The 16,029-nt window shown below is 32.6% G+C and overlaps 2 protein-coding genes and 1 non-coding gene across 12 annotated transcripts; 1 reads left to right on the top strand and 2 right to left on the bottom strand.

The window, feature by feature from the left end:
* Positions 1–1,098: 1,098 nt before the first annotated feature.
* LOC110638376 (dehydrodolichyl diphosphate synthase 6) lies at positions 1,099–9,436 on the top strand. Of its 10 annotated transcripts, none has more exons than XM_058133556.1 (6): positions 1,099–1,347; positions 2,638–2,704; positions 4,310–6,264; positions 6,463–8,212; positions 8,508–8,677; positions 8,987–9,436. In XM_058133556.1, exon 3 carries the CDS (start codon positions 4,344–4,346, stop codon positions 5,463–5,465), a length of 1,122 nt encoding a protein of 373 aa, XP_057989539.1. In that variant the 5' UTR covers positions 1,099–1,347; positions 2,638–2,704; positions 4,310–4,343; the 3' UTR covers positions 5,466–6,264; positions 6,463–8,212; positions 8,508–8,677; positions 8,987–9,436. The 10 variants fall into 10 exon arrangements, with proteins under 10 accessions (XP_057989539.1, XP_057989538.1, XP_057989543.1 ...); XM_058133555.1 differs by lacking the exon at positions 2,638–2,704 and having other exon boundaries at positions 4,310–6,286; positions 6,463–6,596; positions 7,804–8,212; positions 9,013–9,436; XM_058133560.1 differs by having other exon boundaries at positions 1,099–1,305.
* A 562-nt stretch (positions 9,437–9,998) lies between these two features.
* TRNAT-AGU (transfer RNA threonine (anticodon AGU)) lies at positions 9,999–10,072 on the bottom strand. The gene has a single exon. It is a non-coding gene; the product is annotated as a tRNA-Thr (tRNA).
* A 4,560-nt stretch (positions 10,073–14,632) lies between these two features.
* On the bottom strand, positions 14,633–15,483 carry LOC131173016 (uncharacterized mitochondrial protein AtMg00810-like). The gene is made up of 2 exons (XM_058134662.1): positions 14,927–15,483; positions 14,633–14,861 (listed from the first exon to the last, which is right to left on the bottom strand). The coding sequence occupies exons 1-2, from the start codon at positions 15,481–15,483 to the stop codon at positions 14,633–14,635; spliced, it is 786 nt and encodes a 261-aa protein (XP_057990645.1).
* Between the last annotated feature and the right edge of the window lie 546 nt (positions 15,484–16,029).

Genomic DNA, 16,029 nt, shown 5'->3' on the forward strand with positions numbered 1-16,029 from the left:
TTTGAAAAATTTCAATTTATATTTTATTGTTACTTCATGAATTTATTTAAAAATTATTCCAAGTATAGTTGTTTCATCTTTATAAATTCTTGCAACGTGAAAATAAATTATTATTTAGTTAATAAATTTTGGTTGTTTATGCATCACAAACTAGTCAAATTACTAAATAGTAAATACAATCACACAATTTATAATAATCTGGTAAAAAATTTATGATATGTAACAGAAAAGGATTTTATGAACTGATCTTTTAATTGAAAATGGAGAGATTGTTAAGTGCACTCTTATATGCACCATCTCTCACAAATATATAAGATTCACTCCTATAAAGAGATTCCACTTTTTTACACGAGAGAAATATTACTTTTATATACACCAAGATTATCCAATAATCTTTCCTGAATATGGGTATAATAAGAGTATCAAAATATCGCTTACAAGGTTCTTTGTTTCCCTCACCAATCATGCTTGAGTAATTTTTTTATTAAAAATTAGATAAATTTTAACAATTGTCCATGAACTTATATGTACAATTCTTTAATTTTAAAATGTAACATAAAAGTCCTTAAGCTTTTAAATTTTATATAATAAAATCTCTTTGAACTTCAATTACTGATTTTCTAGTTAGAAATTGACATGAATAGCTCTCACATAGCGCTTAGTTAATATTTCTCTCTCATCTTTTTTGCAAAGTGTAAAATTATTCTCTCTATACATGAAAAATTATTTTATCTACAAAGAGAAAGAATAATTAAATTTACACATGGCTTGAGACAGAAAAGAAAAAATATTGATTAAATTTCATGCTAGAACTGTGCAAGTCAACGTTCAATAAAAAATTAGTAATTAGATATTAAAGAAATTTTACAGTATAAAATTTAAAAGTTAAAAAAATTTTATATTATATTTTAAGTTAAAAAATTATAATGTTACAAATAGATGAGTTCAGAATGATTGTCAAATTTTATCAAATAAAAATATCTTCATCTTTGTACAGTCGATTATGCACCACGTATACATGCCCAAAAAAAAAAAAAAATTATTATTTTAAATAGACTCCATTATATATCACGTTCCAATTTGTAAACTATCATTATAGTATGAGAAATAAATATATTTCCTCATGTTGACTTTCAGCAACCGCACACCCTATTCTTCTTCCCTTAGCTCATTCCTTGGATTCCATAGTCGGCAGACAGGGGCAGGTTTCTTCGGTCATTTCTCGTCGGATAAGAAGGCAGGTCTCTTCGGCCGTTTTCTCGGCTGCTAAGGACTCGTCGGACAAGGGCAAGTCAAACAGATAAGGTCGGCCTTTTATACTCCGGCGCTTCCCTAGTTCTCCATGTGGTGAATTTTTTTTCCCCTTTTGTTGCTCTTTTTGCGTGTTGAGATTTAAACTTTGGTGTTAGTATGAGCTAAATAGAAGTGGATATTGTGGCTGGTTTGTAATCTTGGGGCTTAATCAATTGTCCACATAAATCAGAGTTTTGATCTTTGGTTCCTGTTGCTTTCTTTTGCTGTCTTGAGAGCTGATTGTGTTGTCTGTTTTCTGTAATTTTGGTCTTGTAATTGCTATGTTATTAGCCCAAATGGAAATGGGGATGCTCTGTTTATTTTCCTTTTTGATGATTATGCAAATACTGATCGACGCAGCCAATATATCTAAAATAGTCGTGGACACGTTTTCTTTTTCTTTTGTGTTTTAAAAAAATCCATAATTATATGTGTTCATTCACGAGTTAGTTGAGGACACATTTTCTTTTTCTTTTTCTATTTTAATTGTACCAACATGCTAATGAATTCTGTAGAAATTAGGGAATTGATGTTTGATATCTAGATACTGGTGGTTTGTGAGTAGAACATCTGACAAGTTAATCCAGGTTTTGAAAAAAATTATTTGCAGATTTCTTTTTAGCTCTCCTTGCTAGATCCTAGACGTATTCTTGTTAGGATTTAGCTTAGGCCATTTTTTTTGCTGCTCTTTATTGGACTATTTCAGTGTTTGATATCCTATTTTAGGACTTGTAACTTAATTATTGTATCAGCCAAAAATAGTGTTTGATATCCTGTTTTAGAACTTGTAACTTAATTATAGTAGTGAACTTTATATAAGCTATGAAAAAGGATAATTGGCATCAGGAGCATAAAGGACTACAAAATAGGCGTTGATTTGAATTTGTAGTTTTTGAATTACAGTTAATTAACCTTTTTACTATTTGATACCATATCACGTGAAAATATCTTTCATAGTCAAGCCTAGTTGGGTTTTGCTCCTTTTTCCTAACCATTTTGATTTTGATTCTTTAAAATGAGCTTATATATCAAACATCAAGATTTCATGGGCTGTTTTGTTATTTAACCATGGAATAAAAATTTTAATGGGCCATCTTATTAAAGAAGACTTAATTACAGTCAATTTAGCTAACTTCAAATCTAGCTAGGTATATATTTATTAGGATTTTCAATACCTGATCTCAACTTCTACCATAATTTTATTTGACTAATGAGTAATTTAATGTAAATAGCTGCCAAAGAATGCTTTGTTGGTTTGGAACATTTTTGCATTCAATTTTCAATCTTCAATAGGACTTGTTAGCATGCAATTAACTTTTATAATTTGTTTGTTATTGTGAAAAGACAAGGAGGATATTCAAGAGGTCATACTACCTTAGTGGTTTGGAACTTTTTTGCATTTAATTTTCAGGTATTATTTGATATACTTTTCATTTGGGTTTACATTTTTATTTTGCTAACTTTCCTATAATATTTTATTTTGATATTGTTAATACTGATGTTTTACTGTAATAAATCTTCAAGGTTGCATGAATGCAAAAATCTGGCTTGTTTTCCTCACTTCTGTCAAGCTTTAAGCAAGAACTATCCTATAATTTTAGTGATTTAATCCTAAGATATGTTATTTTATTGAACTATTTAATTGTATTTGAATTATGCTATTGTTGTAATTTGTGTTATTTTAAAATTAGTTGTGATGTGTTATAAACTTTTTTTCCTTGTTGTTTTGTATTATTAATGACTATGAACTTATGTAATAATGTGTTTTAAAAATAATTGTGATTTAAAACATATATTATAAAACTTTCAAACTCTAGCTTATCGAACTTGAGCTCGAACTAACAACCCTATCGAGTTTGACATGAGCCAAGTTTGAGATTGGCTCGTTTATATAATAAACAAACTTAAAATGAGTCGAGCCAGAATCAAACTCGAATTTAGCATATTTCAAATGAACTGAGCTCGAACTTTAATGTTAAAGCTCGATTGCTCGAATCGAGCTCGAGTCAAACTTGAGCTTGAAACATATACTTGTGAGTCAAGGCTGAACAAGTCAAAGCTTGGCTCGACTTGGTTACACCCCTAATTGGAAGTTTCCTGCCCTAGCAGCTACAAGAAAACAATCCCAGAAGATACAAATTGTGTCTTTGAAAAATTGTGACTTGAGTTTTTGAGCCTCATAATCAATATTTTGAATGGTTACAAATTTCCATTTTCTCTACTACCAAACAAGCTTCAACTAAAGGGTATTAATGTTTCCTTTCTTTCTTTAAGCCCTACTCTCCAATATCAATTTGTGTGGGTAAGCAATCCAATATGTGTTGCATGTTTGATGAAATCCGCAGTTTTCATAGTCCAGATGTGTAGGGATTACTTATTCTTTCCTTGCTTGCTCTAATATGGGGAGATCAAAGTCGACCTAGATATGCTTTTGACTTTATTCTTTGGCTTAATTTTGAATTCAGAATTCTTGTTGAATAATAGTTTTTTTTTTTTTTTCCTCTCATTTGAGAACTTATCCATTGCAATAGATTTTATTTTTGGAACTTTTTATTTTAAGTGATGTAGCTTTAGATTGGGCCATCTTCACTATTAGTTACTTGGGTCGAGTTTGCCTAATTGGTCTGTCCATAATCTACTTATAATGTATCATACACTAGCCATTATTATTAATGTTATGATCCATTGACTCAGTGGATTAGTTTATTCATTTTGTTGGGTTGTATAGAACAAAGCACATAATTCTAAAAGCTTAACACTGCTATTGGAAGCAGTAAGCTACTTCCATACTTTCATATGAGCTATTGCACATTGTAGCAATTTTATGATTTTCATCTGACTATGTTCAGATTTTCATGTGAGCACTATCATAATATCATGTGATTGCTTCCATGTTTTTCTGTTTAGTGCATGTATAAGTTCTTTATTGATTTTCCTTTCAATCTAGAGGAATTGACTCCACTGATATCAATTATTTCCTTCTTTTTTTTTTCCCTTTTTTTTCCCTCTTAAACAGGTCAGCTTGTCACTTGCAATTTTGATTTTAATAAATGGGAAAACATAGCAGTAGTAGAGTGAGTGAGCTGTTTGGAAATTTGGGTAGTTTTATTAGAGCATGCATATTTCGTGTTTTATCCATGGGACCCATCCCCAATCATTTTGCCTTCATAATGGATGGAAACCGGAGGTATGCTAAGAAGGAGAACATGAAAAAGGGGGCTGGTCATAGGGCTGGATTTTTAGCTCTTATATCCATACTTAAGTACTGCTATGAGTTGGGAGTTAAGTATGTAACTATTTATGCCTTTAGCATTGATAATTTCAAAAGGAATCCTGATGAAGTTAAAGACCTGATGGATCTGATGCTAGAAAAGATTGAGGAGCTGCTGAGGGACGAAAGCATTGTGAACCAATATGGAATCAGAGTATATTTTATAGGTAATTTGAAACTTTTGAGTGAACCTGTGAGGATTGCAGCAGAAAAGGTTATGAGAGCTACTGCCAAAAACACCAATTGTACCCTTTTAATCTGCATAGCCTATACTTCACGTGATGAGATTGTACATGCTGTTCAAGGTTCGTGTAAAAATAAACGGGAGGATATTCAACCATTGAGCTTTTGTAAAGCTAATAATGGTGACATTGAAGAAGTAGAGGATGATAAGAAGGTTCATGGTGTCATCCCATTTGTTTTTTCAGAATCCCAGAAAGATGAAGCAGGTGAATCTCAAGCAACAATAGCAAGTGTAACCTGCAGTTGTCTGGCTAGAGGAGTTGAAGGGGGTGGCAACAAAAATGGCATGGTTGTTCGTGCTGTCCGAGGATCCTATGAAGATAAATGGGATAACTATCAAGCAGTGATGGAAAATAGAACTGGCAGTGGTGTGACTCCATCCGAAGAGAACAAGAATATGCAGGGAGAGTGTTCTATTGTAAAGCTAGTAGACATTGAGAAACAGATGTACATGGCAGTAGCTCCTGAACCTGACATCCTTATTCGAAGTTCTGGAGAGTCCCGCCTGAGTAATTTCTTACTTTGGCAGTCTAGTGAGTGCCTGTTATATTCTCCAGATGCATTGTGGCCGGAAATTGGTTTATGGCACTTGTTGTGGGCAGTATTAAACTTCCAGAGAAACCATTCTTATTTGGAAAGGAAAAAGCATCAGTTGTAACGAGTTAATACTGCAGAACAATATCTTGTCACACATTTCATGTGATAATTCTGTTCTTGCCACTGAATTCTTCTGGTAGTTGGTAAGCTTAAGGATGTGACACAGAAAGCTTAAATTTTCAAGCATGGGCATTTTTTCAGTTGCATTTTTTTTTTCAGCATAGTTTGGTTAACTAGTGAAACGATAAGAAGCTTCCTTCGATGAAATAAATACTTATTGTCATATTATCATCAAGGATCTTGAATTTGAGCTTGAATTTGCACTCATTAATATATTAATATACTATAATATAAAAGTGAGTATTCCGGGAACAGTGTTTGTGAAATTGATTTTGGGGGATGTGAATTACAAATTTACCCTGTGAATTTGGATGTTGTGTCTTTTAATTGAAATGGTTTTTTTTTTTTTTTTTTTTTTTTGTCTTTTTTGGCCCAACTTCCCTTTTGCCTTTTCTGTTGTTTTTAACCATGTCTACTTTACTTCCTTGCCCATGGTCCTAAAATAAAATGACGACATTTTATTTTCCATGCCTTTGTTTTCCTCCCAGCTTTGCTTTTGATCCAGACCTATTTTTGTGCGTTTCTTCAAGTTCACAGTATTCTTATTTTTATATCCCTGTCATATCTTTGGAAGTTATGGATGAGATTTGGGGAGATTTGTTGTTGATAAACGAGATCTCTGTTAGAGAGAGAACAAGGCAGATGAGAGGGAGAGAGAGAGAGAAACAGATTCTGCCACCACCCAAAGAAGCATCACCGGAAGCAATTGTTGGTGTTTCTTGCTTTGCTCCCACTCACAGGTAGCGATTGATTTCTTTTAAGGTACCAACTTTGGCCTTCGATTGAGCACTTTGTTTCTTCAGAGTTCAAGTGAAAATTATGAGGATCCTTTTGTTTAAACTGTTTGTTTGTTTTTAATATCCAACTTTTGTGTTTCTGTGTGCTGTGAGTGAATTTTCGGTGTACCCATCTTCTGAATTTGATTTTGTGGATTGCAGGGAAAATTAACTTGAGCATTTAGATTTCTATTTTCTTGGAGTAACCTCCCCGTTGATCACCATCAATTGATGGATTTGGGTTGTAAGGAGATAGAGAAACCAGTGAGACAAGAAGAAAACTCAAGCAGATGGTGGTAAGTCCTGGGGAATGTATGGTGGTAAATCCTGGGGATTGTTTCTAACAAAATCTCTTTTGTTTTGACTCTGCAACTTTCTAGTTTCCAGTTGTTTATTATGCATATATATTGGAGACATGATTTTATTTTATTTTATTTTTTGAAGTAGGAGATATATTTTATTAGTTTCATGTAAAACATGTAAAACAAGAAGAAAGTATTAGTATTAAAATTTTACATGTGTTCAACTTTTGATTACTCAAATAAATTCTGACTCCTTTTTTTCTTAATTTAAAATAATCAAACTTTTCTTCTTCACTTCTTAGCGTAAAATGTATATAAATCAAATATATGAATAATTATTTTAATTTAGATACAAAGATTGAGTTAATTAATCATTTAAATTAGTCAAATAATGAAAAATACGCTCTATTTAATGATAATTTTTAGTCAGTATTTAACTTCATAGTCTTTCAAATTTAATTTTTATTTTTTTACTAGCTGAATTACTATAATAAGAGCAACTTTTTTTTTAATAAATTACTTTAGTTCAGTCCAGTTAACATGATTTTGTTATGAGAACAAATATGAAACAAAGGGATTATAAATGGTCTTTTTTTAATTAATATATTTATCTAATTGATTTTTATGAAAGCAACAAAGTAGGCAGTTTATATATTTTGACATTATATGGTGGAACCTACTATTAAATATGGGTCTCACATATTTATATCTTGGATCTAGGATGAACCGGGTATAGGTAAGAATTTCTATTCGACTAGTTGCTTTTCAGAGTCTCCACAGGCTAAATAGGAGAAAACAGATTATCATAATAATAAAAAATTATTATTTTCTACTCGACCAATTAACCTACTGGCTATATGGTACATCAACGTACATTATCATTTTCCCATAAATGGAATTCATTTTACTGAAAGCAATAAAGCAGGGGAACTGGTTTTGATTAGGCAATTAGCTTGTTGAAACTGGTCTTTTTTTCATAAAAATAATATAGAATCTCTTTGAAAGCTATTACTATTGAGAGCTGAGAGCTTGAGGTTGATCATCATGGAAAGAAAGATAATTCTTCATAGCATTATTCGTGAGGGGAAATTTGTAAGCTTTCTCTTCCTTGTTCTATACATTCACGTTCTCTTTTTCCTTTGTTGTTTTTCCTTTTTATTGTTCTTGGGATTTTGATTGTGTGTGATTTTGTCTTTATCAGCATATTCCAGGAGAGTTTTGGAGGAAATGTGGGCAAGATCTGTCGAGTACTGTAGTCCTTAAAGTCCCTGGTGATTCTATATGGCATGTGGAGCTGTTGGTGTGTGGTCATGACGTTTGGTTGGGAAATGGTTGGCGAGAATTTGCAGGTTATTACTCTCTAGCCTTTGGGCACTTGATACCTTTCAAACACAAAGGAGACTCCATTTCCATTTATTCATATTTGACAAGAGTGCTACGGAGATAAAGTAACCATGTGGTAGCATCGGTGCTGGGAAACCAAAACTCCAAAACCCAAAAATGGAAGATAATAATGATTATCTGCCATCAAGCAAGAAAAGGGGGGAGAAATCACCGTTTCTACAGCCTCCTAATTAAGTGGACGGGAACTGATTCAGCAACGAATGAAGGTATGATATGATTCTGCCTTTTTCTTTTTTACCCAAACAAAACTCTTCTTTTAGCTTTTTCTATTGTACTTTTCTGATAATTGTGATATTTGATGATTCTTGACTGGATGATAAATAATGAAATTGAACCTAAAACTTGCTTTGAAGGTAACACAAGAATCTAATTTTTGCCTTCAGCTCAATAATCTTCTTACCTGGAAAATTTAAAGATGAACCTTACCTGATCTGAGAACTGGGCTATCTTATTGATTCTGCAAAACAAATATTTGTTCATCTGTTAGTTGGTGTAATGTAGGAAAGTCCATGCCAGTGATGTGCAAAAAGAGTGATTTTGGGCTAGCTACAACAAGGCCTTCTTCATGTTTGAGTACCTTTCAAGCTCTTCAAGCTGCCAACAACTTCACCTCAGAGTATCCATCTTTCAAGCTTATTGTGCCTTCATATCACTGGAAACATTGCAATGTGGTAGGGTCATCAGTTCTTTTAAATATAGTTAAACTAACATATTAACCAGAAATAACTTGATATTTTATTTGAGCTTGGTTGTGAAGACTTGCAAACTTGTTGCTATGGAGAAACCTGCGTAAATCAGAAAATTAGATGATACCTTATGATAAATAGTTAGGCTTGCTAGGTTTCTGGGTTGATTATCAAATTTTAACTTGAGTTGGATACCTGCCACCCTGCAGCCATCTCCTACGTTCATACACATCGAAAGCTTATGTTCAAATTTTATTATTACATTTATAATGACACTATTTAATCTCCATACAGACCACACCATGTCGCTTTTTCCGAAGGTATTTTGAGCATAAGGCTGAGAATGCTGTACTTCAGGTTGCAGACAGAGTATGGCCTGTGCAGTTCAAACCTGCTCTAAGAAATCACTCAGTTGCCCTAAACGTGGGTTGGCGTGCCTTGGCAACCCAAAATTCTCTGGAAGCTGGAGATGTTTGCATCTTTGAGCTGATCAAGAGTAATGTTATGAAAGTATCCATTTTCTGAAGTGTCAATTGCAATTCCGTGAATTGTTTTTGCTGGAACCAGTTTATGGCAGTCATAGACTGTAAGATAACTATACTCAACTCAACTAAGCCTTTATCCCAAAAATTTGGGGTCGGCTATATGGATTCGCTTTTTTCACTCTGAATAATTTTGGGTTAAATCCTCAGTAATGTGTAAAGAAAGATAACTATGTTTCTATAAAACTCTGTTGCCTGTGCTTTTTTCCTCTTGAATAGAACTGTAACTTATATTTAAATTATGTACTTAAGCCACAATAAAGACCTGAAATTAACCTTGTGAAAAACGTTATTTAATACATCTAGTTACCATTTGTAAAGAAATATGCTCTTGCCAAACATACCCTTAATTAAAGCTTTGAGCAGTCATTAATGCATTCTGTTAACAATTGAGAAGTTCTTATCGGTCTTGCTCCTAAATTAATCCCATCGGATTATACTTGCAGCTACATGTAGCTTGAAGAAGAATCCCCCTTTTTCATTCCTCATTGAATTCAAGTTTCTACTGTCTTTCTTGCCCATCACATGGGTACCAAGAAAAAGTGTGCTTAAGCCTTCATTACAACTTCAATCTCCTACACCTGAAAATGCAAATCCATCAATTCAAGGCATTCAAGGTGTCCAGATGAAGCTTGGATCTTTTCCCCTTTTTTTTCTGAAATTTCTCAGTGGCCAAACAAACACTTTAGCGTGGGTTTGTGCGTCAGGGAGGAGAGGAAACTTTCCAAACCTGGAATCGTGATTTGGGACAGAAAAAATTTACTTGCTTTCATTGAGAGTCGAACTCAAGACCTCCCGCTTACTAAACGGGTGCTCTAACCAACTGAGCTACGAAAGCTATTGGTAATAATTGTAAGATTAATTATTTCTTCTTGAGATTATTTACTTGAATTTATTACCTTCAGTTATGCTGGACCAGTAAACATTTCTCAACCCTGGTACTAACCCAAACACAGGGGATCTCAGAGTCTAACAATTGGTTACAAGGGTTTGGGTTGGTACCAGGTTGAGAAATGTTCAAAGCAGAAAGAAATATTTCACTGTGTTTGGGTAACTAACCCTGGTGATAAATTCAAACCTGAAAAATGTTCAAGCCCTGGTAATAAACATGCCTTTTAAAGGTGAAATCTTCCTGTCAGATTATTATTATTATTATTATTATTATTATTATTATTATTATTATTATTATTAACGTTGGACTTGGATTTTTTTTTTTTTTTAATTTTATGGAATTGGACTTGGAACTTAAGACGGGTATGGTAGCCATCAATCGGTGGATTTTGATTTCTGAAATTAGAGATTTGAAATCGAGCTAAAGATCTCTAATTTGATTTCATTTTGATCCGATCTGACAAATCAATTTCGGTTTGAGCCTGGGTCCGAACCGACCATGGCTAGGTCTAAGAACAGGTTCTTGTGAACCCAAGATTGGAACTTTAGCTAGTAATTAGTGATATAGAAAGCTTGGAAAATCATATGTTACAGAAATGAAGGAATTAATTAATTAGCACTTGAGGCTTCCATAAAAGGGGCATCTCAGGTTGCTTTCAGATGGTATTATGTGTTGATAAGTTGAGGCATTTTGCTTCTAATGATTTGTTCACATTTACTCTTGTAGGTTTTGCGCCACTGGGTAGCAAATCTCTCCAAGAAAGGTACAAGAAGAGGCAAAAATTGTAACTTTTATTGCATGGCTGTAACTCACCATGAACATGACAATTATTCATGTTCCATAATATCCCTTCTCTTCTGTATTAGTTAATTGCCAAAGTCAACCTGTTTGTGTTTCAAATCATACATGGCAAATCTCTCCAAGAAAGGTACAAGAAGAGGCAAAAATTGTAACTTTTATTGCATGGCTGTAACTCACCATGAACATGACAATTATTCATGTTCCATAATATCCCTTCTCTTCTGTATTAGTTAATTGCCAAAGTCAACCTGTTTGTGTTTCAAATCATACATGGACCGCATGGGATCACTTTTTCTCAAATTTATTCTTGAAAACACCAAGGAGAGAAAACTTGTAAGCATATTCTCATATATATCCTTCCTGTTTTAATATTCTTGTTAATTTTTTATGTAGTTTGATTTATTAATTATCAGATGATTCCAAGAAAATTTGCTAGACAATATGCAAATTCTTTGTCAAATCCACCAACTCTCAAGCCACCAAGTGCTGCTGCTTGGCAAGTTGATTTGCTTAAAAAGGAGAAGAGACATTTGGTTCGATAAGGTCCGGAAAGAATTTGCACAGCATTACTCTCTGGACCTTGGAGACAAATTAGTTTTTAAACATGAGAAAGATAGCCATTTTCATGTGTTCATATGTGATCAAAATGGGGTAGAGATAGAGTACCCATCAGAACTCAACGTGGAAGAAGATGAAGAAGAAGATAAAGATATCATTGAATTGGTTTGTGAAAAGAGTGGTAAGCAAGAAAGCTAACAACCTTATTACAGAGAATCCATCCTTCCACCTGGTTGTGAAGTCATACCGTTTGGAGATGGGTAACGTGGTAAGTCTCCATTGATTAACATTTGATCTTTAATTTTGTGCTTAGTAACAGATACATTCAATGATAAATTTAATCTTAGAAAGCTCCCTAGCAAAAGATTTATCTATCTTTCCTCAAAAAATATTACTTAAAATGGTATATCATTTGCAGTATGTACCAAACAAGCTTCATGAGAGAGCTTATGGAGATCACAGAAACAGAAAGTATAACTTCAGGCTTCCGTGCATTTCCAAGGGAAAATTCACTGCAAGCTGAAGACGTTCGCGTTTTCCAACTGATCAAGAGCAATGTTCTGAATGTTTCAATCTTCAAAAGTGCTTCTTAGATGGTTTCAATTTCTTTAGTCATATATATTTTGCCACAGTTATGGAACAGGCATTGGCACAGCTAACTAGTTAATTATTTTCAGTGGTCTCAATCCATTAGATATATATAGCAGCAGTATAGTTATTTGATCTCTAAGTAGGAATGGCAGCGGGGCGATCGGGTCAGGGATCATTCCCGTCACTTGTTCTTTTCAGTCACTTTTTCTTGTGGATTGCCTATGCATGGAGAATTGAGCAGGTTTTCTTTTTCTCTAGATAATTAAAAGACTGTAATTTCAGTAATCAGTACTTGGTTTTGTTTCCAGTTTCCTTTCTTCACAGTTTCTCTAATGTCTAATTGTTTTGTAAAATAGACAAACTTCAAGTGGAATCCATCACTTCTTAATTGACAAATGTTTTATATTTTTTAATATAATTTTATGTAAGCTTTAAAATATAAATACTATAGTGTATGATGATAAAATATTAAAACATTATTTTTAATAATTTATAAAATTATAAAGAGTGAAAGAAAATATCCGTTCTAGCATTCTCATACTATAAATAAAATAATATTTTTAATAATTAATCATAGAAATAAATAATTTTTTAAAGAAAATATGACAATACAATGAAGTTAAAATTTTAAAAATATCTAATTATTTAAAAATTAAAAAAAAACTTTTAATTAAATTAATAAAAAATGGTATAATTATTTTAATTAAAAATTCCAAGTTTCTTAATTTATAAAATTATTTTCAAATATCACCACTTTTCATAAATTAATTTCATGAAAATTTTTATTTAAATTCGATTGAGATTTAAGACACAAATATATAAGATCTATATATTTAATAGGTGAGTCTCAATATACATATTTTATTTTAAGTCTATAATAAATTAGATTTAGATAAGAAAAATTCTTAATTTCATCTCGGTGGAATCATGTTGTTGAACTTGATTTTATATATGTATATAAACATGTTAAATCCTCTCTTTCAGGTTTCAACTAGTTGGTGGCATCTTTCAAAAGGAAAATAACTTGCTATTAATTATTTTGGTCCATATATCATATTAATAAATTTTTTATTATTTTAACAAATAATTTCTCTTATCTTTACGACGGACTCCAGCTCTTTTAAAACTCAAATTTTATAATTTTTTATTTCAGCAACAGAAACATTTCTACCTGAATACACACCAACAACGTGGATAAATTAACTTGTGCCAAATTATTTTTAATAATTATATTCATTTATGATCCCACATGATATTTTCATTTATTTTTATTTTCAATTTTGTCATTATTAATTTATTAATGATATTAAACAAAAATTTGTATCGCTGTAAATTATTATTATTATTATTATTATTATTATTATTATTGCATATAAATTTAATATATAATATTATATGTTTTATTGATATTTAAAATGTAAATAATCAAATTAAAATATTAAATAATAAATAAAAATTAATATTAACTGTATTAAAAAGAAATGGATATATATATATATATATATATATATATATATATACTATTTAAAATAGGTTAACAAAAGACTGATATTCTCATTAGTTACATCTCATTAATTATTGGAGTTGAGTATAATTCGGTTTAAGTCGAATAAATCAATTAAATTAAATTGAATTAAAAAAATTTAATTCAATTTATTATATAATTCAATTTGATTTAATTTTATTTTATTGAAAAATGAATTTAATTAATTTAATTTATTTAAAAAAAAATCAGTAAAATCAAGTCAAATTGAAATAAATATAATATAAGAGAAAATATAGTAAATAAGTGGCGTTGTAGCTTAGTGGTTTAAAGCTCTACAAAAGTCTCATGAAATGGATTACTATTATTTGCTTCATGAATTTCACATTAATATATCCTTTCACTTACCCTGTGACAACAAGGCAGCTCAACATATTGCTGCTAATCCAGTATTGCACGAGCGCATGAAGCATTAGGAAATTGACTGTCATATCTTGCGGGATCAACTTGCAAAAGGCTTCATTTCCCCTATTCATGTTCTTTCTGGTGGATTTGTTCACGAAAGGCACAGGCGCACAGCTGCATTTCAGCTCTTGCTATCCAAGATGGGCTAGCTGAACCTTCAAACACCTCTATCTTGAGGGGAGATGAAGAATTAATTTATATGAAACAGTGCGCATTGATAGGTAAAAAAGGAAGAATAAAACGGCGAGCTACAGACTTAATGAAAGGTGTGCAGTAGAGCAGCAGAGTTAATTCAGTTTTCTTCCCGCCTGACACAGACTGGTTGTTTGAGTTTGTTAGAACTAGTTTTGCGTCTGAATTAGTTAGAAAGTGTAAAAGAACTAAGAAATTTTGAAATAAGAATTTGATCTTTATTGTCTTAGAAATCAAAGATATATATAAAAAATTACAGCTAACAAATAGGTTCCTAATCAAGTTAAACTACCAAAATTGTATCAGAATCATACAATAAAAGGTAAGAACAGATATGTGCAAAAAAATTCCTAAACAAATGCCCTAAATAAATGCAAAATAAGTTGCAACTAACAGCTGCCTTTCCAATACCCCCCTCAAGTTGGAGCATGGATATATCGAATGCCCAACTTGCGAAGAAGAAAGTCAAACTGATCCTTTCCCAATGCCTTTGTGAAGATATCCGCAGGTTGCATTGAACTACGTACATAATCTGTTCGAATGTTACCATTCAATATCTCATTACGGATAAAATGACAGTCCACTTTAATATGCTTGGTACGTTCATGATAGACAGGATTAGCAGCTATATGCAGAGCTGCCTGACTATCACAATACAAATTCATAGGTTCAGTATGCGCCACACCAAGAGAATTCAATATCCTTTCAACCATTTAAGTTCACAAGTTGTAGTACTCATAGATCGATATTCAGTTTCAGCGGATGAGCGAGACACTGTCTGTTGCTTTTTAGTCTTCCACGAGATAGGGGATTCACCCAAAAGAACAAAATAACTGGTCAAAGACCGTCTCGTCAAAGGACAGCTAGCCCAATCAGAATCACAATTGGCATGCAGTAGTATACCCTGACCTGGATTTCCTTTCAAATAATGCACAACTCTAACAGCTGCCTCCCAATGAGCTTTCTTCGGTTGTTGCATGAACTGAGCAAAAATATGCACACAATAAGACAAATCGAGCCGAGTTATTGTTAGATAAATAAGCCATCCCACCAGACGCCTATACTGAGCAGGGTCATCCACATCATCACTCTCGGTAAGGGCCAGCTTGTGATTTTGTTCAAGAGGAGTTTTAGCCGGCTTGCAACCCAGTAATCCAACTTTTGAAATTACATCCAACGCATACTTACGTTGACACAAGAAAATACCATTCGAGTTTCTGGCTACTTCAATCCCTAAGAAAAATTTCAGCTTCCCCAAGTCTTTCATATGAAAGCAACGACTCAAATAGTTCTTGAATTTTTATACAGCGGAAACATCATTGCTGGAGATAATAAGGTCATCCACATAAATAAGCACATTCAATTGAACAGTCCCAGCTCGAAAAGTGAACAAAAAGTAATATGAATATGATTGCTGAAATCCATAAGCTTTCAGAGATGCAGCCAATTTCGCAAACCAACATCTAGGTGCTTGCCTCAAACCGTATAGAGATTTCCAGAGTTTACAAACCTTCCCTGGTGATTGAGAAGCAAATCCAGGCAGTATCTTCATGTAAACCTCTTCCTCCAAATCACCGTGTAAGAAAGCATTTTGGACATCCATCTGATGGAGTTCCCAATTCTTTGCAGCTGCAACGGCAAGAAAGGTGCGCACAGTAACCATTTTTGTTGTAGGAGCAAAAGTCTCCTGATAATCTATGCCTTCAACTTGATTATTACCCAATATCACTAACTGCGCCTTGTATCGTTCAACACTTCCATTAGAATTGTATTTAATTTTGTATACCCACTTACTTCCTATTGCTTTCTTCCC

This window comes from Hevea brasiliensis, chromosome 14 (assembly GCF_030052815.1).
Source record: "Hevea brasiliensis isolate MT/VB/25A 57/8 chromosome 14, ASM3005281v1, whole genome shotgun sequence".
Classification (NCBI taxonomy): Eukaryota; Viridiplantae; Streptophyta; class Magnoliopsida; order Malpighiales; family Euphorbiaceae; genus Hevea; species Hevea brasiliensis.